This window comes from Podarcis cretensis, assembly GCF_951804945.1.
Source record: "Podarcis cretensis genome assembly, chromosome: 8".
In the NCBI taxonomy this organism is placed as follows: Eukaryota; Metazoa; Chordata; class Lepidosauria; order Squamata; family Lacertidae; genus Podarcis; species Podarcis cretensis.
In genome coordinates this window covers 53,195,645-53,222,054 of record NC_137177.1, presented here as the reverse complement: position 1 = coordinate 53,222,054, position 26,410 = coordinate 53,195,645, and the positions used below count along the sequence as shown (strand labels likewise).

The 26,410-nt window shown below is 47.8% G+C and overlaps 1 protein-coding gene across 1 annotated transcript in view; it reads right to left on the bottom strand.

Moving 5' to 3' along the window:
- Positions 1-18,546: 18,546 nt before the first annotated feature.
- CPNE7 (copine 7) overlaps positions 18,547-26,410 on the bottom strand; it is a 45,054-nt gene continuing 37,190 nt past the window's right edge. Inside the window, exons 12-16 of the mRNA XM_079988825.1 lie at positions 25,583-25,637; positions 25,351-25,402; positions 24,879-25,012; positions 23,011-23,247; positions 18,547-20,184 (exon numbers count right to left, since the gene is read on the bottom strand). Coding sequence (XP_079844951.1) covers positions 20,041-20,184; positions 23,011-23,247; positions 24,879-25,012; positions 25,351-25,402; positions 25,583-25,637 — 622 coding nt within the window. The 3' untranslated portion in view covers positions 18,547-20,040. The remainder of the gene's footprint in view (positions 20,185-23,010; positions 23,248-24,878; positions 25,013-25,350; positions 25,403-25,582; positions 25,638-26,410) is intronic.

Genomic DNA, 26,410 nt, shown 5'->3' with positions numbered 1-26,410 from the left:
CTCCTCAGCTGAGCTGCCTTATCCCACTCCTACTTGCGTGCAAGCAGGAGTGGCGGAGGGGATCTCTCAGAAGTGGAGGCTTCGCACTTCCCAGCTGAGACATCCCTGCCCTGCTCCTGCTTGCACGCAAGTAAGAGTGGGATCCGGCAGCTCAGCTGGGGAGCGGGAAGCCTCCACTCCACTTCTGACTCCACTCCCATTGGCCCCAGCCAGAGGGTGTGTAAAGCCTCAACCTTGCAGCAGCAGCAGGAGGAGGAGGAGGAGGAGGAGGAGGAGGAAGGCGGCTGTTCAGAACTTTTGGTGACGCTTCTGAGCCCTCCCCACCCACAGCGGAGGCTCCCCAAGAGAAAACCCGTGCCCTGGAGGTTGTGGCTCCGTTTTGCGCGCACACACACCCCTGACGCCCCATCTGAGGAACTTCTCCTTGGACACAAGTTGAGCTGAAGACTCAACACACTGCCCTCGCCTTCTGCCAGCTCTGTGCTGGGGTAACGGCGCGCTTGCCCACAGAGAGGGCTCTGAGTGCCCCCTCTGGCACGCGTGCCAAAGATTCGGCACCACTGGCCGAGGAGTTATCTTTGGGGGCCAGGCTGCAGACTGTGGACCTTTTATGAAAGCCAGGGTTCCACTGGACACCAATTACATACAATACACAGCACACACAGGAAAACGCAAAAGTCAGCATGAGTACAACCACTGTAAAATCAGAACAAAACCAGCACACTCCCCAAGTGACCCTCCACCCTATCCCATGCACTGCTTCCTCCAGTGGTATTCTGCAGAATGATTTATTTGCGTGAATGAGGTTCACTGTGTTTCAACAGTTGATCAGCTGTGCAGCTGGAATTCACTTGTGGGCACTTTCAGACCGTCTGTTTTTGGGTTGATCATCCTGATTTCATTGCAGTGAGATGAGATGGCATTGGCTGTTTAATGAGAGTCCAGGGATGTTGCGTCAAAGCAAGTGTCACTCCACATTTCCATTGCATTTCCCCATCACTTTACTTACTGCAAAAAAATTATATTTTGGGGAAGCGGATTTGTTGCGTAAGCCCTCCCAATCAATTATGGAACCTGAATTTGCCAGTATTGTGATTAAATCCCATCCAAACACAATAATTGTCTGTTGCCACTGCCACTCTCTTGTGGCCTGTTAATAGTTACAGCCCCCTGGCTGTTAGTTCTAACCTCCTGTGAGTTTAGAGAACCTAACTGTGCTTTGCAAGCTGAGGAGAAGGGGGAATGGCACACCCTTTCCCCACTCTGATTGAGATGTGTTTCTACCTAACCTGACCTTGGATGAGTTCTAACCGCATAGAGCAAACTCCACTGGAACCAGCATGAATTTCTGGTTCATTGGCTGAGGACAGGGAATTAAAAACACTTTCAAAACATACTGTCTCTAGCTGATGTGCAGTATCTCCACACATGCGCACGCATATACCTACCAAAAACCTCTCTCTCTCCATCCATCCAGCACAGTGGTCTTCTCTGTCTTGACTCCGCCCCAACTATTTCTGGAGGCTCCCCCACTCCTGCCGTTTGTTCTTCATCTGGTGTCAGCTCAGTCAAAAATTGGTCCTTCTTCCCTTGGCATATACAAACTTGCACAGCACCTTTCCCCTCCTCCTTCCCTCTGATTTGCTGCACTCCGGCACCTGCTGTGCCCACTCCTCTCTCCCTGAGAATAATTATAGGCTGTGCCATTCAGCTGTGCAGCCAAAGCAATTTGCCCTGCAGGGAGCCAGAAGGTGGGCGACTCTCTCCATCCACAGGTAGCAGCCTCCCTGGTAAACCCCTCCTGCCAGCCAGCTTGGTGTGGAAGGGGGCTCTGCGAAATGTGCGCACTAGCATATGATGGTTGCTGTGCATAGGAGCACCAAGGGGGGTGAAGTGGCCTCCCAGCTGCGGGAAACTCTTTCCTATGACTGTGTCCTGCATGGGTGGCCCAAGCCAGGTGTGGTGCCATCCTTCCCTGCTGCTGCTCCTCTTAAGGCATTGCCATGCCCAGGGATGGTCACACAGGTGAAACCAGCCAGGCCAGGCATGGACTGATGATACCAAACACCCACCTGTCGGGCTGAGTGCATGCCACACCAGAAGCAGAGCAAAAGATGCCCTGGAACATCTGTGGCATGAAAACATCCCGGATTTCATCAAGAGGTTATGGGACATAGACTGACTGGAGGTGAAACAGTATGTCTACTCTGAAACCTTTGCAGACACAAATAGTATTGAATGTGGGATCATGCAGAACTGATCCAATACTATCATGAGCACTGAGCACCATGAATGTGCAATGAAAAGCTCATATGGAGGAGCCTGCTGTTTATTCTTTATTGAGCCTTCATTCTGATTTATTTGTGCAGTGGTTATATCCAGATATCCAGCTGCTTTCTTTTTTGGCTCTGAGTGGATATTATATGCTGTTGTTCTAAACTGATGGGTTTGTTTGTTTTTTACATTGTGTTTCTATGCAATTGTTTTAAACTGTTTAAAATATATGTAACATTTCTTATTAGTATGGCTTAATTTTTAATTGCATTTATATCCCTCCTTTTCCTCCAAGGAGCTCAAGGTGTCATGCATGGTTCTCCCCTTCCGCAGTTAATTCCTGTGACAACCCTGTGAGGTGGGTTAGACCAAGAGATGGTCACTGACCTAAGGTGACCCAGTGAGCTGCATGGTCAAGTAGGGATTTGAACCCTGGCCTCTCAGGTCCTAGTCCAACAGTCTAACCACAACCCTGTGCTGGCTTTATATATGTCCTTGTATAGTAAATAGCTTTGAGATGCTTCATGGGATGTGATTCATAAATGAAAAATAGTAACAATACTAATAATATGACAATGAGCATTTGTCCTGCTTTGCTTGTTGGTTGTTTACACATCTTCCCATTAATCATTCATTCAACCCCCCCCCCTTTTCAATGCATTTCTCCATCATTTTCCTAACTTCAAACATGCCAAAGTGCATGGTTGCACGAATATGACAGAGCACTCAAATCCACTTTAATTGTGCAAACCTAAACTTCTGTTGTGCGCTTGAATCCCTCCCACAAGATCACAAGTCTTGAAGCACCCATCAAGAGTTTAAGTTATCCTTTGTCTCCCCATTGTGCAGGTGGAGGTGGGGCATGGCTTGCAATGGCCCAAAGCCTGTTTGGAGATGCAGAGAGGTACTATTTAAGGTGCCTCTGTATCTCTGTGTTGACTAAGGAAATGGGTACCAGCAATGAAACTTCATCCCAATCTTTTGGCAGTGGGTGGGGCAGGAGGAGTGAGAAAGGGAAGGGGGCTGGGGAGGGTTATAGGAAAAAAGCATCCCTGGGCAGCCTGTTGCAATGTGCGTATAGGCACACATCTTGAAGTGCTGCAGTGTTTCACATCCATGCAAAGCACATGTATGTCCATGTAGACATATGAAGAAGCCCTGCCCCGCCTCACAACAATCCCCTGCTACTGTTAACCCACCATCCAGGACAGGGACGACATTAAAAAATGATGGTGAAGTGCAAATGGCGTTAAAGATTCATCCCAGTGATTTAATTAAACATCCCTGCTTTGTTGTGCATGAAGCAAAGTGCTCTGTGCCACCCCAGGGAGCGTCTCCTGCCAGTAGCCTAGAGCTCAGCATCCTTTGGTCCAGCTGGGTAGGTTGGACTTCTGCATGCACAGGATCCCAGCTCCACAGCAGCATTGCAAGGAGTGGCAGCGACACCACTCAGGTCTCAGTCTACCCCCAGGGGTCAGCAAAATTACCACGCCTCAGACTGGTGTCTCCAGTGCTCATCGTGCGGCGGGCCAGAGAGCGGGGGAGTGTGTGCCCATACACATGCGCACACGCTATTTCCAGTGCACTTCCAGGTCGGAGAAGCACCGGAAATAGCTTGTGTGCATGTGCACAGGCATCCTCCGACCCAGATGTGCACCGGAAATAATGTTTGTGCATGCGCAAATAACGTTTGTGCATGTGCACAAGCTATTTCTGGTGCTCCTCTGACCCGGAAGTGGGCAGCCGCGCAGCGCAGTGCTGGTAAGAGCGGGCTGCGGCAGCGGGCGGCAGGGGTCGCCATGGGCTGGATAAACGAGTCCCTCAGGCCTTATCTGGCCCACAGGCCTTAGTTTGGGGACCCCTGGTCTACCCTCAGCCAGCCCCTGCCTACCTGCCTGCCTTCTCACTTACACCCAGCCAGGGGGTGGCTCTGTCTGCTGTGGGCTCTGCCTGCACTCCCTGCTGGTCTCCCTGCCTTCTGCCCCATCAGTCCCACTGGGCACCAGCCACTTCTGCTGGTCATGCTCATCATAACCAGCAGCAAAGGGTTTAATATTGGGCAGAGTAACTTGCAAAACTGTGGTTTGCACTCCTAGCAGATTATGGAAATCTGTAACAGAGGGAAGAAAAGAGGAAGGAAAGAGTCTGGGTCCCTATAGAAGAGCCCTGTGATTGAATTGGTCTGAAGTTTTTTGGAGTCTCGGAAGGGTGGGCGTTTGCTGCTGGAAGGGGGCACACATGGCTGCCCATGCACCCTGCAATCATTTCCGTTCCCCGCCTTAATCACTCCCTGCAATTAGCAATGTTTTGTGTCTCTCCGCTCGCAGCTGGCTGGCATGTGCTGTGGCTGGACTCACAATGCGCCTCCAGTCACCTCCGTGCATTGCCAAAGCGGATGCTGTTGGGGAGGCTATGTGCATCAATGGCTGCGAGACAAGATCAAAACACATCCCTGGAGGGAGGAAGCACAACAGCTCCATGCAGAGCCAGTGAATGCCTTTAATTCCTGCAAGGGTGGGGAATGTTTTTCAGCCTAGGGGCCACATTCCCTTCTGGGCAATCTTCTGAATGCCACATGCCAGTGGTTGGTGGGGCCAGAGGCCACATCTTCACCAGTCACTTGAAACAGTGTAGCAGAAGTGTGGAATTGGATCTCTCTTGGCCCTCATGGGCCAAGTTGGGCAGGTGGGTGGGGCTCCCCACATGGCATTCACCCGACATCACAGTGATGCACAGCACTAGGCAAAAATGGGTAGTAAAACAATGCTGTTGGGTGACCTATTTTTGCACAGTGCTATGGACAAGCATTGAAGAACAATGTGGATGGCGCTTTGGAAACCTCAACAGTCAGCTGATCATTCGGGCTTGGTAAGTCCTGGGTGCCGTGGTTTGGAAGGCCTTGCTGCAAAGCTCCACATGAAGCAAGCCTTGACAACCAGCTGATTGGTGGAACTTGTAAAGACCCAATCAACTGATTGTCTGCTCTTGCAAAGCACTTTGCCCCATGCCCTGCACCCGGCATCTAGCATATAGGATTAGCCGCCCCCAAATTCCAGTGGGCCTGTCCTGAGTGGAACTTAGTCTGACGCAACCCACAGTGATGGAGTCCAGTGTGCCTCACGTGGGCAATGCATTCTGCAGGACAAGTGTTGCCATAGACAATGCTCTAGCCCTGGTGGTTGCTGTCAGTCATGCCTTATGAGATCCAGGGATCTGGCCCTTTGCCATCCTGCCTGTTAAGTTGTGGGCAAACATATCAGACAACACAGGGATTCTTCCAAAGCAGCTCTTTATTTGTAAGCTGGAACAGAACTGAACTGAGGAGCTCAGTCAGCCTGCTTATATAGAGCTCCACTAGAATGCAACAGTAACCATATTCTGTAACTAGCCAATCACTGAACGTCACTTTCGATCCTTCATTTGCATACAAACTATCCAATCACTGAATGTCACTTTCGATCCTTCATTTGCATAACTATCTACAGTATCCCCCTGCTGGCCCAGGGTGAGAACTTCAGTACATAACACTGCCTGTGCACCCATTTGCTGCCACGCATTCCCTTCAGCCTGGAGTCAAGTGCAGGGCCTGGAAAAGAGCTTTTCTGCAGCTTCAGCTGGAGGCATCCATCTAGCATCGATTTTCTACTTAACCCCAATCAGGGCTTGGCCTGAACTCCAAGAGGGAGGCAGCAGCGGGGTGGGGGTGGGGTGGCGGCTTTCATGCTGCTGGATTGAATTGTGCAGCTTGCAACCCAAACCTGAGGTTCCCACATGCAAACATGACAGTATTGTGAGAATCTTTTGAATTTGAGATCTGGGTGTGTTCTGAAACTGGCATTTTATGGGGTCAGAAACTACCAATTTATTTCAATAAAAGGTAGTTATCACGTTTCTTTAAAAGATGTTAATTAACAGAATCAATTGACACAGACTTCTTAAATATTTAATGTTTCTTAACATTAGCTTAAATCTAGCCTAAAGATTCAAACTGCGACTTTGGAGCGCATATGTGAAAACACACAGAAACTGTAGGATGCAGTAAAATTGGTCAAGAAAGGGTGCCGGGTGCTGGGGGGTGGGACTGCCTATAGATTTATGGTGTACAAAAATGTTTGGAGATTAGCTCTTGCTGGGAAAACTCATGGAATAGAAGTCTTTAAAAGGACTGAAAAATCAGACCAGTCTTAATGGTCTTTGGTGTCGATGCATTTCCTATGCTAAGGAAATAGGAATCAGGGGCAAACTGCCAAATATGTCTCTTACTTTGTTATCTTCCGTTGCTGGGAAGGTGCATATGGAACGGATTCTAGTGGAAGTTTGCACACAACATTATCCCATGTCGAATGCCACTAGGGGCATATGAGAGTGGATGGGCTGTGAGGGCTTGCTGTACTTTTTATGTCTGCTGTTTGTTTGTATTCTGTATCGGTAAAATCCTATATCAGTGCCCATCCTGGCTCTCTGGGGCAGGCTCACTTCTGTGGTGGGTGATCTCATAGCTCAGTGCATAGAACCACGGGTGGAGAACTTTCAGCCAGCAGGCTTAATCAGGCCCAGCAGGGTCCCAATTTGGCCCATGATGCCATTCTCCCTAAGCCACACCCACCTGCTAGGTTTGAAGCAAGTGAAGGCAAAACTGTCATCAGTTTTTATGTCCATTTGTACTGAAACTGCTTACAAATGGACTTTAAAGGTGTGTCCCTTTCCAAGGTTTCAGCTGATGTCCTTGTGATGTGAGGTGATTGACAGGTGGATGGCTCCTCCTACCTATCAAATACAGCAGCCAAGAGCCGGCCCTCCTTGAATGAATCACCCTAAGTATAGTGAAGGGGCATCCCTTAAGCACTTGAATCCGTTTGATGGCATCCATATACTCGGTCACAGAGAGCAGTCTTAGGGGGCAGGTTTGGGTCCAGCCAGGCCTGTGCAAAGCTTGTCTTGTTCTTGCTCGGGGTGAGAGTCTTGTTCTTGACATGACAGCTTAAGTACGGCAGGTCCCTGACAAGGGCCCCTGACCAACTTAGCCCTCTGAGACCCAGGGCAAGTGTACCTGGCTGCCCCCACTCTGCATGAGCCTGGGTCCAGCTGAGTCAAGCCAAGGCGGGTTTGTCGCAGCGCAGACCTGCCAAGGCTGCCCTAGGCTGACCTCCTGATGCCCTTGGTTCTCCTCTCTGCTTCCTGCCCAGCCTAAGTTTCATTCTGTGGTCTGGCTAGTCTAGTGAGCTTGCTCTCTCTGCGGTCTCAGATTGTAGCATCTGCAGCCCTGGGAATGTCCCTGAGACCAAATGTTCACCTTAGCTTGGCACAGAGTGAAAAAAACCAGCTTTCCTTCCTTCCTTCCTTCCTTCCTTCCTTCCTTCCTTCCTTCCTTCCTTCCTTCCTTCTTTCTTTCTTTCTTTCTTTCTTTCTTTCTTTCTTTCTCTATCAATCAATGTTTCTTACTGGTTTTCTAAAACCTCAAGCCTGTGCCCTGCTCAAAGGAAAAACCGGCCTCCTCTGCTGAGGCATCTGCACAATTAGAAACAGGGCCATCTCAACCATTGGGCACAGTTAGACAATTGCTTCAGGCAGCAGGTGCTGAGAGGTAGTGGCTGTTCCTCCTGAGTCCCCCAGCCTTTCCCCTCTGTTGGAACATAGATCTAAGTGTGCTGTGTGCCCTGCTTGCATCCCCTGAACTGGCATGCTGCCTTCTGGTGTGTTGGGGGGATGTATTGAAGTAAGATTCAGCTGACATTCCTGTCATCTTCTGTGAGTGGAATGGGGTGGGGGTTGCCTGCCACCTTGTCTTTTGCTTTGGGGGGGGGGAATGCTGTGGGTCAGAACAGGAAAGAGAAATGATGAGTAATTGTTGCAAAAGTGTAAATAGGTAATAACTTGACTCAAGAAAAACAGCATTCATTGATTTTACCAGGCTCATTATTAGGGAACTAGAAGGAGAGAAAAGTACATACCCAAATGCATTTATAATATTTTTATTGCACATGTCTTCCAATGAGCTCCCAGATGTTTTTCCTTCCTCCACCACCATTTTACTGTTGTTAGCCGCTCTGAGCCCAGCTTCAGCTGGGGAGGGTGGGATATAAATAAAATATTATTATTATTATTATTATTATTATTATTAATCCTCACAGCAACACTGTGAAGCAGGCTGGGCTGAGATAGTAACTGAGGTCATCCAGTGAGCTGCATAGCTTAAGTGCAAATGTGAAGCCAGGCCTCCCTTGCCCTAGTCTGACACTTTCACCACTACACCAACATAACAAGTACAATTCAGCCTTTCAGAAAGAGAAGAAATGTGCAGCTACATGGCTGGTCTTTGGCCCAGAATCGTTGAGCTTGCAGTACAGAACTACCAACCAACAGATACAGAATATGCTCTTGTTCCACACCCAGTTGCTTCCCCAAGGTTGCTCTGTTTAAGGACAGCACCATCCAGGTGAGAGGAGGAGGAGGAGGAGAGAGATCCATAGCTTGGTGGTAGTGGGGGGGGGGAAATAGTGGCTAATGAAGACAGACAAGCACCTTTGCTGGGTCACAGGACTGAGTAAGAGCAACAATGGAACTGGAGCAGCTGCAGGAGGAAAGTGAGCTAGCTGGTGGGGTGGCCCGCTCTGCTGTGACGGAGGTCTCTGAGGGAGTCTCCAGTTTCTCCTCACTCAAGAAACATCTGCTTCAAGCAGAGGGACAGGCACCAGCATGAAATTCATCAGGCACAGGAGTTACTATGGCGACGTCTATTATCCCTCTTTATAGGGAGATGAATCAGGAGCTATAAATAAGAAATCTGTAGCAGATTGATCCACGAGAGGTGGCATGTGGCTGGGGCAAAATGGTTGATGGGAATAATGCTCAGCTTCTTCCCAAATGTAGAGAGAGCTCAGAGGATAGAAGGATGTGTATAGATTTGCACAGGGCAGATGGGAATGCGCATGTCAGCTGTGGGCCACATCTTATGCTAGGTGGGTAACTGTTAGATCAGAGGCTGCATCCATATGCACAAATTCAAATGGCCTTAGGTGAACTTTAAAGGCTTTGTTTTTGTGGACTCAGGTGCTTCCAGATGACCTGCCTCTTGATTGGTTTGTGGGGAAGTTAGATGAAGTTGCACTGAAGCAATGTGTCTCCACACCTTCCAGTGCATTTCCCGTTCACTTTCCTTATTTCAAAAAGTCTGAACTTTTGGGGAAGATGAATTTGCCCCAAAATAGCAACTTTCTGAAAGTGCCCTTGCCCTGTTGGCTATTCTCCTCTTTAAGGCATCGTGCTGTTCTCATTTCTGATACGGTTGTGCAGCAACCCCAGGGAAAGGGGGAAGAGATCCCTGAGCTGTGAACACCAGTTGGTCCAAACAATCCTATTATGCCATTGCTTTGTGCTCTGCTATTTTCTGGAGCCAATGTGGCTATTCAGACTTAGAACCATATAATTGTAGTGTTGGAAGGGACTTGTTTGCCCTCTGTCTTTGCATTCTCTGGATATAGAGTGACCCTCTTTTCCTCCCAGTTTCCCTTACTTTGTGGACAGCTTGTCTTTCCTTGGCACATTTGCCTATTAAGAGATCTGGGGGCTTAGCCTATGCATGGCTATAAGTGTGAAAGGCATCCTCAGAGCTGCTCAATTGTCAAAATGGGGCATCTATGCACTGGTGAACCCAGCAGCCTCCTGTGGAGCCAGGCCTGCTTCCAGCAGCAGTTGGCAAATCATGGCAGAGACGGCTCACTTGAACAGTTCAGTGTAGTGAGGAGGGAAATATCCGACTCCAGCAGTTTTGCTGGAGTCTCGGGTTCACGCGAGCTCTTCTCTGCAGCAGGTGTTTTCCCATCAAACTTCATCCTTGTCAGCATGAATGCATCTCACTTCAAGCCCCATTTATTGTTAGAACAATTTGAGCAATTATCCCGACAGTCAGAAATAATCACTTTGTCTCTGTTGAATAGAGCTGTTTTTGTAACGAAAGCCCGTCTCTCTTGTGGGTGTGGATGAGTGTGGAAGGGGGGCGGTCAGGTGGGGGAGAGTGACAGTTGCGCTGATACTGAATGTCCAAACTCTAAGGGCGATTTGCAGGGAGCTTAAGAGTGTGTATGTGTGACTTTACTTTCCATGGCTGCATTACATTACTTGCTGAAATAAACATGTTCAAGTTGAAGGAAGGCTGTATCACAGAATGGAAGGGACCTTTGAGGTCCTCCAATCCACCCCACTGTTTAGTGCAGGATGCAGCTGCAGCATCCCTGAGTGGTGCCCTGTCCAACCTCTGCTTAAATACCTCCAGTGAAGGAGGTATTCCTAATCAGTTGGGAGAAATTTTCCATCTAAAACAATGTGTGGTTAATATAGGGGATCTGTTGTCATTAGGTGTTGTGATGGCTTCTAGTTCAGGGAGCTGTAAGGGGATTCGAGAAATTAGTGGAAGGGGAGGAGGAGAGGTCTTATCAAAGCCTAGTAAACCCTGATAGCTAAATGGAGCCTCCATGTTCAAAGGCAGTATACCACTGAATACCAGTTGCTGGGGAGCAACAATGGGACAATTGCTTTTCCTGCCCTGTCTATGGGCTTCTTAGAGGCATCTGGTTGGCCACCAGATGTGGAAAAGAGGATGCTGGATGAAAAGGACTTTTAGTCTGATCCGTTAGGGCTCCTCTTATGAGAGTATGTAACAAATGGAAGAAGGGAGAATAGTGTTCTATCCCTTTATGAAAGAGAAGGAAAGAACATATGTGGTGAAGGAGAACATGGATACAGGAAACTGTTGAGGGCAAATGCTCACATTCCTCTGCAAGCAGCCAAATAATATGGCCACATTAATACATGTGGGAAAATGTAGTCAGAATACAAAACCCATGTGGCTTTTCCAAGCATTAACTATGGACAGTAATTGGCAACAACTGAGCTTCCTCCTGGCAGATACTTCCTGGATTTTTCCAGAAATAGTGTTTCTGCACATACACACACACACCTTCCTACACAGAAATAATTCTCATGAAAGAAAACATCACTTTGGAGGGAAATCCAAAATCTACAGTCATGTATTCCTTTTATGAGGGCCAATTAAAATGTCACAAAGTACTGAGCAAGCAAGTTTGAGTTTTTCAGACACTCCTGAGTAAGCCTATAAGACAATGGGTTATCTTATGGGTCGATAACTGGTTAAATAGCTGAAAGCAGCAAGTCAAAATAAATGGGTAGTTCTCACAAGAAAGTGAGGTACCTCAATGATCTATATTGAAAGCTGGTTTTAACTGGTTTTAAATATTGTATTTTAACATTGTAACCTTCCGTGGAATCTTAGGGTGAAGAATTTGTAATCATAATGGAATATTAATCGTTATTATTATCATCATCATTACATTGGGATTCATGCTTTTTGCCTTCATAAATGATCTGGAGTTAGGAATGAGCAGTGAGGTGGCTGAGTTTGCTGATGATGCCAAATTATATAGGGCTGTGAAACCATAATGATTTTAATCTGATTTTAATCTGTATTTCAGTCGATTTCTGGATTTTATGTTTTAGTGTGTTTATTTTGATGTTAGCTGCCCTATGCCCGGTTTGGCCGGGGAGGGAGGGATATAAATATATTATTATTATTATTATGAGCTCTGAAAGGATCTCTTCAATCTGGGAGAATGGGCATTAAAATGGCAAGTGAAGTTCAATGCAAGCAAATGTAAAGTGATACACAAAAAGCCCAGCTTTGCATATATGCTGATGGGGTCTGAGCTGGGAGCCACTGGTCTGGAAAGGGATCCTGGGTTTGGGATGGATAGCATGAAGAAAAAGTGGGTTCAATGCATAGCAGCCATGAAAAGAAAACTTCCACATTGGAGATAATTAGGAAAGGGACTGAAAAGAAAACTGTCAATATCATATAGGGTAGGATCAAACGAAGTTCTACTCAGAGTAGACCCATTTAAATTAATGGCTCTGAGGAGAGTTTGATTCAGCCTAATGCCTTTACACAAATCTGTGGTGTGACTGCTCTTGTTTTGTGTACTGCCACACCTCTCTCTAGATGATAGATAGATGATAGATAGATGATTGATAGATAGATAGATAGATAGATAGATAGATAGATAGATAGATAGATGATAGATAGATAGATAGATAGATAGATAGATAGATAGATAGATATAGATATATAGATATATTGCAATGCTGGAAAACTGGCAGAAAGGGGTAACTATCAAGGAGATGGAGCACCTCTGCAACATTTGAGTCTTTTTAGTTTGGAAAAAAGGTAAAAAAGTAGGGATATGACAGAGGTGTAAACAATATGCATAGTGAGGAAAGAAAGCAATTTCCCCCCTTAAATATAAGAACTGAAGCTGAAAGTTGGGAGATTTGGGACAGTTAAAAAAAGGTACTTTCACCAGTTAAGCTATGCAATTCAGGCCACAAGTTGCAGTGATGGCCGTCAATTTGGATGGTTCTTAAATGAGTTTAGACAAAATTACAAAGGATAAGGTGATATATATTGCCTTCGGTATGCCTCTGAATATCAGTTGCTGGGGGTCATGAGTTGGGGAGTGCTACTGTGGGCTTCCCACAGGCATCTGGTTGGTCACTGTGGGTCTCTTTTTATGTTCTCAATTCTTCTTTAGGCTTAATGTTTTGCTTAATTTCCAGCCTGAAGAAGAGTTCCAGAAAACTCAAAATCTTGCTCATACTTTATGGTATTTTAGTTGGTCCTAGTAGAGAGATATTGGCAAAAAACAAACAAGCCAAGTAATGGGTCCTCTGGGCTACATACAAGTTGTGTGCGGTTTTGATTAATTAAAGGAACTGGTTGCAGTGTTCCCCCTGTCCATGGTACTGAATTGCCATGAGCCCTGATTGTAGATGCTGCCCAATGTCCCGAAAAGGCTAAATAGGTCAGACTGACCAAGTTAAGCTATTGCAGCTGCCCAGAGTGTATTGCACAAATCTTCCCGCCTTCTCTCATCTCTCTGTTTTTCTGATTTTTCTTATAATGTGACACATAGGCTTTGAAGCTGCCTCTCTTCAGATTATGTTAAATTTTCCCCTTGAGTGTTAAAGCGTCTATTATTTGCTGGAGTATTTATTGCAAATGCTGTGAAACGGCCTTTTAATGACACTGAAATGGTGATTGGATTAGAGCTCCGTTCCCTCTGTGCCCATGTGCAGCCCCATCAGGGTGGCTGCAATCAAAAGAAAGAATGTACAGGATATTCTGTTCACAGACTGGCATGGTGTGCACTGAAACTGGAAATGAAGATGGTCATCTAGGGACATCCACCAGGAAAGGTTTATCGAAGAAAGCAAGAGAAATAATAGACAACCAAGCTGCACTCTTGGTGATACACAATTTGGTGGTCTGTTTCACAGCCAGAGGCAGTAATGCTTCTCAGTGCCAGCTGCTGGAAACCACAGGAGGGGAGAACGCTCTTGAGCTAGAGTCCTGCCTGAGGGCTGCCCACAAGCATCTGAGTGGCCACTGTGAGAACAGGATGTTGGGCTAGATAGGCAAGTGGCCTGGTCCAGCAGGGCTCTTCTTATGTTCTTATTGCATCTCCCAACACCACTCCCTTTGAAGTTATTTTTTCTCCCTCTCTTGAATCTCCCTTTCTTCCTGGCAAATGCACATGGCTACTTAAATAGCATAGGAATGTGGGGAAGTCCTTCCCAGATTGCATCTCTTCTTGAGAGAGCAGGCAGGGGAGGTTTCAGAAAGGACTAGTTGACTTTGCAAAGAGACTCTTCCCCATGTGGGAAAGAACACATGTGTGCCATCTTGACTCCACACCATCTATCACAAGGATGAGAAGAAGTTAGATTGGGGACTAATGACAAATCTCTGAGTGATTTTCCAGTAGATCAGCAATGATTTCGGACTCCCAACTGTTTACCAAAAGCAGCTCTAAATTATACTGCTAAAATTAAGCTTGGAGTAAGCAGGAGTAGGCTCCCTCGGCCAATAAATCGAGATGAGCGCCGCAACCCCAGAGTTGGTCACGACTGGACCTAGTGGTCAGGGGTCCCTTTACCTTTAAGCAGGAGTAGGCATTTTTGTGGAAGGATGGTGAGCTCTGTTCTGGTACTCAAAATAAATTCCTGGGCTCAGTGCTCTTTAAGTCTAAGCCTGTATCATTTGTCCCAGGCTATGATTAGTTGGTCTTATTAAAGAAATAAAGGAAGATTCCATAAGTCTGAAGTTTGCCCACCCCTGAGCATTATGCATTTGATGCTCAAAGCATTCATTTGGTCTTCTCATGATCCAGTTGAGACTTGGGGGAAGGTCAGGTAGACTATTCTGGTCCCTAAAAAGGAAATGGCAGAGTTTCACAAACCTTGGCACAAGGTCTTCCCCCTCACCTCTTTCCCTGAAGATTGGAGCTCAGCTTTCTATCTACAGTCCAAGCTGAGGAGAGTGTTGGGTGGCTCAATGGCAGAAATAGATTGTGGTTTGGATAGTTATAAATACATAGATTTATGATACTTCCATGACCGAAATTGCTTTGGGACATCTTTGTGTTTTCCTTTCCAGATTTCTGCTCAGTAATTCTCTGTGAGCTGAACAGGCATTCTTTCGGTGTGGAGACTTACCCTGAATTGAGCTTACCCCACAGTGTGACTGATAAACACAAACAGAAACTTGCAATGACTTGGCTTTATTGATCATGCATCTGTTTGCTATTTTCTGCCAACCAACCAAATTCCTACTGGAAGGCAGAGCATCCTGATTATTGTCCTTACCAGTGACTAATCAAGAGCTACTAAGAAGTTTTCCCACCTAACTGGCCTAATTTGTCTAAGATGGGGTAGTCAGTGTAGTGCCCACATATGTTGCTGAGTTGCAACTCCCATCATGCCTGGCCATTGGCCATGTTAGCTGAAGCTGATGGGAAGTGCAGAGTACTACTGTGGTTGTCCCTAGTCTAATAGAAAGGGGAGAGACCATCTAGCATAGGCTTCCTCAACCTCGGCCCTCCAGATGTTTTTGGCCTACAACTCTCATGATCCCTAGCTAGCAGGACTAGTGGCCAGGGATGATGGGAATTGTAGTCTCAAAACATCTGGAGCGCTGAGGTTGAGGAAGCCTGATCTATCATGTTGCTATCAGGTGTGATTTAGTCAATCAAAATAAGTCCAGAAAGAACTTTTTTAAGGCTTTATACAAGCCAGCTTTGATTCTTCTAGTTCTTAGTCTTTCTATTTTTCCTCTCTCTTATCCCTGTGGGAACAGAGAGCCCATGCATTATTTTAAATAACAATAGATCTCAGAAGCCTTGGATATGCTAACCAAAGCAACCTGCTTCTGAGCTTGGATGATGGACTCCATGGGAAAATCCATGGGAAGTAAGAGAAATAACGTTGTTGCAACTTGTTTCTTAATTTTCAACAGTCTTCTTCCCACTGAGATCTAACTCCAAGAATATCTCCATGACCAGTAAACCAACCTTGTTGCCGATTGTGGTAGATGCCCACTGGGAGAGTTAGGGCAGAAGGGAGGGAGATCAACAGCAGGTGTAGCCAACCCAAGGACAGGCAGAGCCAGCTACTTCTAGTTTGTCCCCATCCTCCTCCTCCTCTTCCTCCTCCTCCCTAATGAGTACTACAAGATTGAGATCAGGGAGGAGGAAGCTGGCAGGCAATGCCAACTCCCGGACCAGTTGTAAGTAAGAAGGCATGCAGGTGGGGGCTGGCTGTGAGAAGATTGAGACTGGTGGGATAGTACCTCATTCTCCCTAACTTCTACTGGTTGATGCTGGGCTGTACATGTGCTCAAGAAAGAGGGCAGAAGAGAAGCAGCAAGTGAGCTCAGCACTTTGTCACCAAGATACATTGCAAGGCTTCTTTGTGAGAGGTCTCTGTCTCGCCATTCTCTAGATGCTTGGTGTCCTTCCCCTTTCACATTTCTATTACTGACTGAAGACATTGGGTGTGTGCGCGTCATTCTCTGCTTTAATTAATTTATTACATTAAAGTCCACTTTTCCTTGAAGGTTCTTAAGGCATCATATGTGGTTTTCAGATATCCCATTGCATAATCTGGTAAGATAAGGTTAGTCTGAGAGAGGCTCTGATTCACCTAACTTCACCACACTGGGCTCCACTACTTTTCGGCTCTAGCATCCCCACAACCAGACTTCTTCCTTTCCCTGCATTAAAAGGTAAAAGTAAAGGGACCCCTGACCATTAGGTCCAGTCGTGGCCGACTCTGGGGTTGTGGCGCTCATCTCGCTTTACAGGCCGAGGAAGCCAGCGTACAGCTTCCGCGTCATGTGGCCAGCATGACCAAGCCGCTTCTGGCAAACCAGAGCAGTGCACGGAAACGTCGTTTACCTTCCCGCCAGAGTGGTACCTATTTATCTACTTGCACTTTGACGTGCTTTCAAACTGCTAGGTTGGCAGGAGCAGGGACCGAGCAACAGGAGCTCACCCCGTCACGGGGATTCGAACCACCAACCCTCTGATCGGCAAGTCCTAGGCTCTGTGGTTTAACCCACAGCGCCACCCGCTTCCCATTTCCCTGTATTACAATTATCCTGAAGCAGGGAGCACAGATGATGCTGTAGGTGAAATGTGGGTACAGTTTGGCTTTGGACTGCATTACTCATACTTGCACATCTTCTGGCGATTAGGTAAAATAGGTGGCCCTAGGGACCGAGTACCATGTTGCAGCCTTGTCATGTTATCTGGTCTCTATCCCCCTGGCTTAGGGGAAGATTCCTCCTTCCCCACTCTAGCCTAGAATGTGGCTTTGCTGAACTCCTCAGACTTGGAACATACCCCTGATGCAGTTCTCACTGCCTCTACTCCGTAAAAACCCCGTAACTGCAGAAACACAGGGAGCTCTTTGGTGAGTTGGGGGTAAACAGCTTGACCAACCTGCCTTCAGACGGCCTCAGCATGCTCCTGTGGCAACAGCTCTCCTTAGGTATGGCCACCGTGATCTGTCCAAGGTCCTGAAAGGCCTGGCCTTGCCTGTTGCGATCCTGCATAACTTTCCAGTTCTGGACATGACCCTGTCCTTTTATTATATGCCACAGCTTCCAACCAGCATACCCTGGGAGCCCTGAGTCAAACTAAGGCAGAAGAAGTCTGGCTTTAACTCTATTGAAGGCGATTCAAGCTTTTACAAAAAAAAATATTAAATGAATAAATCCTGCCATTTCAAACATTCAAAGAAAGGAAATCAAATCTCTGGCTTTGATATTGGGCTCTCTATAGCCGCCAACACTGTGCAAACAGACCTCTGTCTGTTCCTATGTGGCTAAACTTCAAAAAAAGGAAAGGCTGATCGGAGAGAAGCATCAGTGGTTTCAAGCTGGGTTGCCTTTTAGGCTTCCCACCACTTTATTTGTAAAATAGACTGTGGCCTCAGATCCTATTAAGAGGTCGCTGCTTTTCATCTCTAATTGGCATCACTGGTCTCCAACCAGACATGTCTTGTATGCGTAACTGTCGGGAAACATAGGACCAGGATTTTTTTGATATATATATTTTTTAATGTCATAGTGAGATTCAGAGCCTGATTAGACCCAGAAAAAGCAACACCCCAGTTGGACATGGAACAACCGGCATAATAACACAGCAGGGGTGTAATTCTGCACACACACACACACACACACACACACACACACGTATGCATATGGAAAGCACATTTATTTCAGTGCGAATTTCCAGTCACTGGATCTTTTCTGTTGCTTCTTTAAAGTGGAGCCAGTTGTGACATTTAACGCAATCTCTTAGGCTTGCCAAGGCTAAAATGCCCACTGTGTGGATATGTCCACACTGGCCACCTCCTGTTACAAATTCAATTACTAAGCTGCCCAGACATGCCATGGTATTTTGCTGTCGCGAAAATGCTGTACTGAATAAGCCAAGGTGTTTGCCCCACCAATTATTTGCATCATTGCAAGGCATTCTGGGAAGACGCCTCTGGGGTGACACCTGGCTACTATGTGGGCACCCTCCCAAAAATCACTGCCTCCAGGAACAACTCCATCTAGTAGCCATGAGGGCTATGCTCTGTCTCCCTGGCTGAAGGCAGTTGTTGGAAACCATATGGGTGGGAGGGGATGCTCCTGCACTTGGGTACTGCTTGCAGATTTCCCACAGGCACATCCATGGCCACTTTGAGAACAGGATGCTGGACATGATGGGGCATTAGCCTGATCCAGCAGCTCTTACTGAGCTGCTGCTCCTCTCAGCTCCTGTGAATTGGTCCCAACACCACTACCGTTCAGTAGCCTTACTTTGGGGCACATTTTAACTTTCCACATCAGAAAAAGTGCAGAGAACAAGGGGGAACAGAACATATCCTTTTATTTGGCTGCCTCTTTTGGTACATCAAGTAGATTTGTCATGCAAACCTTAGGCAAACAACAACATCATAGTGAAAGACAACCACGTACCATGTGGAGGAGTAGGCAGAGCTGGGCATGGTGCCTCCACAGGAACCCAATGAACTTCATGCACAGAATGGGATGGTGAAATGGACATAAGTGCAATAGCAATGTATCTGGGGACCCTCTTAAGCCAGTCTTCCTTAGCCACTTATTTCTCGAGACATTTTGGACTACAATTCCAATTAGTCCCAGCCAGCATGGCTAATGGTCAACAATGTTGGGAGGTGCAGTCCAAAACATCTGGAGGTTGTGGGAGGCTGGCTCAAGCTGTCCACTGAGGCCACACCCTGCATGCCATGCAGAGGGAGAGCCATACCCCCAATGTCAACCAACGCCCCCCCCAATGGTGCTGGGCATCAAGGGAAAGTTGAGGGACTCCAGCTGGTCACTCAAGAGAATCAAGGATGGTTTGGGGTTGGTTTTCTGCAGTTGACATGGCAACGGACAAGGTGTTGAAACAGTTCTTGCAGGGACTCTGCCTTGGCTCCTCTCATCTTTCTTAAACCGGGGGGGGGGGGCAGCTGGCATTATTACAGCAACACACACCAGCAGCCAAGGGGGAAAGGCAGCACCAACTCCAACAGCACAAGGGGGGAGGCATTTCCTCTTCTCTGTTCCCTCTCTCCCCTTCCACTATCCTCTCTGCTTCACTAGCTCATCCACTTCCACCAGGCCTCTCCATGGAAGCAAATGGGAGCTGCAGACTCCCTTGCCACAGTTTCATCCAAGAAGAGGGAGGCTGGGGGCGAGGGGTGGATGGGAAACAGAAGTAAACAAGGTCAGAACTACCTTCTTTGAGCAATGGTGTGTGTGTGTGAGAGAGAGAGAGGGGGGGGACAAAGCTACTCATTCCGCCCCCACCCACTAAGCTTTGTGCATCCTTCCCTGCCCTCAGTCTCCCATCTCCAAATGGCCAACATGGGGAATGCCAGTTGCCCACCCAACGCCCTCTCTCCCCTTTTCCGTAGGTGAGACAGAAGTGGGTTTTCTCTGGTTGTGCTTTAGGTATCTCCTGGGCCAAACCACATTCACAAGGGAATTTGTCACACTGTGTGTTCTGCCTGGGGTAGTAGAGGCCCTTTTCTTCTCCTTGGGAGAGATGGGTCCTCCTAGAACTCACTCGCTTCCAAGGGGCCAGCTCTGATCTCTTATTGTGCCACTGGGAGAAGGGCATGCAAGGGATGTGGTGGTGGTGGTGACAGGCTGGCCTTCTCCTCTCCTTTTTTGGTGGCTGAAGTTTGTTGCAGGACCCGGGAACCTTCTATCCTCCCTGGCACTGGTTTGGGCTCCCCTTTCTCTCTCTTTCTCTCTCTTCTACTTCACTGGGGGAAGGAACTGGCAGATGGAGGGAAGACAGACAATGTGGCTGAGGCCCAAAGGGGTGGGGGCCCTTGTCACTGGGGTGAGGGTGAGTTCAGAGTCGGGTCAGGGGTGCTGCCTTTGGGGCATCGGGGAGGTAAGGCCTTGTAGCTGTAATATTCCACAACCTGCTTGGGCACCTCTGCCAACACACATTTGGCCAGGGCAGTCGGGGAGGCCTGGAAGGAAGAGGAAGGAAAAGGTTAGTGGTCTCTTTCCCTTATCTAGAATTGATGCTGACATCAAAATGCATTTCAATGGCCATTTGGAAGAACATGTTGCTGCGTACTGTCACTTTAGGATTAGGAATCTAGGAAACAGCCAGGCCATAGCTCAAGGTTGCCTACACAACCAGAGTGGAAAACTGGATTCAACCAGCAGGCAAGATTCCTGATTTTCACCCATTCTGCCCCTCTGGGTGAACTTTAACAGGTGAGCAGGACTGCCTACCTGTCAATCACCTGGCGCCACAATGACAACAGGAGACTGACACCTGCCACAGTTCAAAAGAGGTGGCTGCCACCAGCTGCTTGGCAGATACAGCAGCTTCCTTTTAAGATGCACTTCCCGTGCCAATCAGCTGACTGGTTCTGGAGCTTGCCTTCAAAGGTGTGGTTTACAGAGAGCTCCTCTGAAGTCCATTTTGAATCCATCCTGCTTCCTCTGCTCCAAACTGCTTCCTCCAACCGTCTTGGCTGCACTAGGGATTTCCCAGTGGGGAGCTGCCTAGTACAGGCCACCCCAACATAGCTCCCTGCCAGTGCTGATCAGCTGGGAGCCCAGCTAGCAAAGGAACAATTGGGAGGTCACATTAAGCTCCCCATTGTTCATTTGTAGCTGCCCTGATGCCACTTCAGGTGGGGGCAGGTAGATGCAGCTTGTAGTGAATGACTGAACGAAGTAAACAGGGACCTATCCTGGGCCCAGTTAGTCTGCACTGACTGGCAGTGGTTTTCCAGGGCTTCAGACATGAGTCCCTCCCAACTCTTTTTGGAGATGATGGGGCTTTAACATGGAACTTTCTGCATGCGCCTAGGACTTGCCGATCGAAAGGTCGGCAGTTCGAATCCCTGCGGCGGGGTGCGCTCCCGCTGCTCGGTCCCAGCGCCTGCCAACCTAGCAGTTCGAAAGCACCTCCAGGTGCAAGTAGATAAATAGGGACCGCTTACCAGCGGGAAGGTAAACGGCGTTTCCGTGTGCGGCTCTGGCTCGCCAGAGCAGCGATGTCACGCTGGCCACGTGACCCGGAAGTGTCTCCGGACAGCGCTGGCCCCTGGCCTCTTAAGTGAGATGGGCGCACAACCCCAGAGTCTGTCAAGACTGGCCCGTACGGGCAGGGGTACCTTTACCTTTACCTTCTGCATGCAAAGCAGGTGTTCTGCCACTGAGTCACAGCCCTCCCCAAAAATCCCTAATGCAGAGACCTCATAGCCTTGCAAGGTCTCCTGCTCCACAGAAGAAAAGCCCCTGCTTTGCTGCTTCCCTTCCTCCTCCTGAGCAGAACTGGGAATGTTGCCAGGATGAGGGCATTCTGAGGAAGGGCAAGTTGTCTCCCTCCTCCTTCCCGCAGAGAAGGTCCACGTCTGCCTCTCTCTCTCTCTCTCTCTCTCTCTCTCTCTCTTGACTAATAGCGCCTGTCACTTCTCGGCGCTCTTGGCGCCAGGGCCCAGAGGGTTAATCTCGCCTCACTGCTCACTCGGGCTCAGCAGCAGACAGCTTGTCTCCCGAGGCCTAAATTACTGACAATCAAGCCCAATTAGGCCTTCGCAATGGCCAAGCATCTTGTGCCTCTGGCTGCCAGAAATACCCAACTATGGATTTTCCTTTCCGACATGCTGTGGAGTGAGAAAACAGGCAAAGTGAAAGAGAAAACCCCCAGCAGGCCTGCCCCTGCCCCTGCCCCACTCAGCCCTTGACACCCCCTCATGTTCCAGGGCTGGGAGGGCTTCGGGGGAGAGACTGCAAGCCACAGTCTATGCCAGTGGCCTAGATCACTCTTCCTGCACCCTTGTGCTCTTCAGTTGCAAAATCAGGGGATGGGGGACCCCTTTTCAGTTCGACAGGAAAAGCGGGCAGAGCAATAAATGGTTGTTGTTTTTTACCTTTGTAGAGAAGACTAATTTCTTTCTTCTTTTTTTTACAACCCAATCATATTTATTTATTTTTGATTGGGGTGTGTGTGGATAAACCACTTAATATATGTTATATTGTTTATTATATTTGCATTTATGTTTAAAAACCTTAATAAAAATTGATTTTTAAAAAAAACACCACTTAATAAAAAATTGTGAACTTAGTAAACCCATCCCCATTGTGGGGAGACATTTAAGTCTGTGAAATATAATGGAAATGGAATTAGTTTGCCAAATGTTATTCATTAATTTATCTAAAAAGGAGGTGTCTCTGTCCTATCTATCTTATAATTAAGTATATTTACTGGATACAGTAGATTTCCCCCCCCCCCCCCGAAATGGAGATTTGTATACTGCAACTTGTGTTATGATACTATAAGTATAATGTGTATATTGTAAATGGATTTAGAACCGGTGTTGTTTATAATTTCTTTTAAAAGTGAGATATTTCTTTTTTAAAAAAACACCTCTAAGTGGTGTGCATAAAACAATTATTGATAAGGCACACAAAAACTCAGCAAAATGTTGAAGACAAGTAGGCAGAACTAAATCATATGCCTAGGTAAGCTTCCTGAAATAAAAATCAGTAGACTAGTATCTACAGACGCTCACAAACACCTGCTCTGCCCTCCACCCAGGCAACTGAGAGGCATGATCAGAGTTCAAGGACACATTCCAGCCAGGCTGGTGCTAAGAGGAGTTAGTATCAGATGTGTTAAGAAGAGGGTACCTTCCAGCCCTGTGATCCTGTAACTCTGGGTTTAGAATCTGTAAGAGATGCATGCAACACCAGAGAGAAAACGGGTCTGTCCTAACAGAGCGGGAGAAACTAGGGGGAAGATACAAATGTGTCTGCATTGCAAGGCAACTTACATTCTTGAACTCTCGGAAGGGGACAAATTGCACGATGTCACGCAGGACGGGCTCGCCTTTGGGGGAGCGCAGGATGCCATCATCCCCATCCAAGACCTGCATGTCAGTGAAATCGGCGTTGCCCACACCTACGATGATGATGGACATGGGCAGGTAGGAGGCCCGGACGATGGCCTCCCGCGTGTCTCCCATGTCACTCACGACCCCGTCCGTCAGAATCAGCAGGATGAAATATTGCTGTGGAGAGAGAGAGAGAGAGAGAGAGAGAGAGAGAGAGAGAGAGAGAGAGAAAGGATGAGGGGTCAGGGGAAAGGGAACCAGGAGAGTGGCTAGAAGGTCCAAGGATCTCCAAGGTTCATTGCGGGAATTTGGAGCACAGTTCCTCATGCAAGATGCATTTTATTTGAATGCCACTTTTCCAAAGTTAAAACCATGCTCAAGGTGGCTTACAACTTCTAAAATAAATAAATAAAATTACATAAAATTACATAATCACAAAAATAACAATAGTAGTCGTGAACAATGAATAAAAAGTACATGCTGAACAATGTCCATAACAAAAAAACCGCTAAATATTACCCCAGCTCAAGAGTCTGTTCCACAGCCTCCACTTTTGTAGCTGGAGTCAGTCTTGGCCCCACCCTCCCAGGCCAGGTGGGAGGCCTGCAAGGCAGGGAGCAGGTCTCCCGGGACTCACAACCAAGGTGGTTTCTGGCCTCTTCCCATAAGCATCCAGCAGGCTGCCCACAACAGACAGTGCAGCACAAAGACCAAAGAGAAGATGCAGCTTTCAGGGTACCAATAAAAGCCTTGAGGTCACCAGCACAGAGGGTCCCTATGCCCTCTGGAAATTGCTGGCCTACAATTCCTATCATCCTTAGACATTGGCTCTGATGATTGCTGGGAGCTGGAGTCCAACAACAACTGCAGGGGTTCACATCCCCATGCTTGCTATTCTCTGTCATCACACACATGGAGCCCACAACAGTCTCTGCTTACCCCCAACCCCAAAGAAAGCCCCCTCAGGTTGGCATCCTTCATGCACAGCTCTAACCAAGTCAAGGAAATGCAATTTCCAGCCCTCACCCACCCACCTGAAGGTCAGGCCCGTAACGCCACATTAACTACTGTCACTAATTGATGGGCTCAGCAGCAAAGCTTTCAGACATTTAGCGAGCAAACAGCTGACATGATCCCTGAAGAATCCAAACTGGCATGTCCCTGGGTCCCAGAGTACTTGGCGTGTGTAAATAATGAAGGAGAATTTAGTTAAAGTCCCTTTAGCCTGTCCAGGGCTTTCGTGCATGCATGCAAATAGCCCAAGCAAACCCTCCAGAATGTGAGTCCCCCAGCCCCAGCACTCGGTAGATTTCCATCAAGCAGGGCAGGGTGAGGGAGCAGGGCTATGAAGCATCCAAATTCAAGCTCACACACAAATCCTTGAAATTCTGGGGTGAGAGCAGACTTGCCATCCTAACCGTCCCAGAACATAGGACGGTGCCTTATACCAAGGCAGAGGAAGGACCAGTGAGCTCAGTGCTGTCTGTGCTGACTGACAGCAACTCTCCAGGGTTTCAGGAAGGATACTTTCCCAGCCCTGCCTGGAGATGCCAGGATTGAACATGGTACTTTCTGGATACAAAGCAGATGCTCTGCTACCGAGCTATGGTGAGAAAATGCAGGGAACCTAGGAAGCCACTGGTCCACCTAGCTTAGTACTGCTGACACTTTAACTGGCAGCAGCTCTTCAGGGTCTTGGGCAGGAGACTCTCCCAGCCCTGCCTGGAGATGCCATGCATGGAACCTGAAGCCTTCTGCATGCAAAGCAGGCACTGCACAACTGAGCTGCAGCTTGGTGGCCCACTTACAGAGGCTTCCTTTGTCTTCTCCTCGTCTGCTGCCACTCTGGCTACCTTGGAAATGATTGGCGCCACATTGGTTGGCCCGTAGAGCTGTATCTTGGGCAAGCAGTTCTGATAGGACTCCACCACGCCTTGGATTCCTAGCATGAAGAGGGAAAGGCTGGGGTTAGGGGTAGCCAGAAGCCATTGCCTTCAGTGGAGCACTGTGATAAGGCAATCTCTAGGGTTTCAAGCAGGAACATTTTCCAGTCCCAGCTGGAGATGCTTCCAGGGATTGAACCTGAGATTTTTTGCATGCAAAGCCAAGGCTCTTCCTGCTGAGCTATGGCCCTTTCCTGAAAACAGACCTGGAGGTGCCAATCCAGGTACAAGTACCGTACTGGTGGAGTCAGGGGTTGGGGGGGGGGTGATGGACTCAGGCATTGGCTTGGGGGGTGATGGAATGAAGACTCCAAAGCAACCCTGGTCAGCTTCTTACCTTCACACTCATCATCATTTGGGTTGAAGTTAATGGCAAAATCATGGGAGATCTGCCCAGGACAGGAAAGACAAACATCAGCATGTATATGAAAGGGACCCACAACACCAGCCCCTCCTTCTTGCACCCTCCTCTGGCACTGATCCCTCCCCATCCTCCCTTATTTCCAACCCTGTCCAGGGGCCTCTTCCCCCTCCCAGCCCCATCATTTCCCAGGTGGTCCTTCACTTACTTCATAGTTGGGTGGGATTCTGGCCCCAAAGCCTAAGGCAGAGAATTTCTTATCACTGTGGAGAAGCAGAGTGCATGGTCTTAGGGTGTGCACTGGAACGGTTTCCCTGCATTCTTGGTTTGGCACCGTAAACACATGAAGAGTCACCCCAGGAAACCAAGGTCACATTCACATTATAACACCCACATCATATATTTTAAGCAGATGGCTTTCCCCCAAGCTATCCTGGGAACTGTACTTTGTCAAGGGTGCTGGGAACTATAGCTCTGTTAGTAGTGGACTACAGCACCATGATTCATTGGAGGAAGCTGTGTGTGGTAGCTGTAAATGTATGATGCAGATGTGACCGGTGACCTCTCTCCTGTTCCTGGGCAGCCCAGGACATCCAGCCTCACCATGTGAGAGGTTATCCCCATTGTCCTTCATTATTGTGGTGCAGAGATGATGTTTGTGCGCCATTCTCCTTTGTTGCTGGGGATGAAACATTATCAGCCCAAGCAGACACAATGGTTGCTTGTGCAACTGTTCTAGCACTGAGGGTGAAACTGGATGCAACCATTAAATGCATCTTCATTTAATGTGCATTTTTGTAAATGCACACAATAGCTTCTGGGGAGTGGCGATAATTATCAGAAGTGCAGCAGGTTTGGAAGGAGAGTTTAGCTTGATGAAAATGGCTTTCTCCAGAGCAGCTAGTTGCATTGCGATGGAACCAGGAACTTTTGTTAGAAGTACAGCAGATGTAAAGGTAAAAAAAGGTAAAGGACCCCCTGGATGGTTAAGTCCAGTGAAAGGCGACTATGGGGTGCGGTGTTCATCTCACTTTTC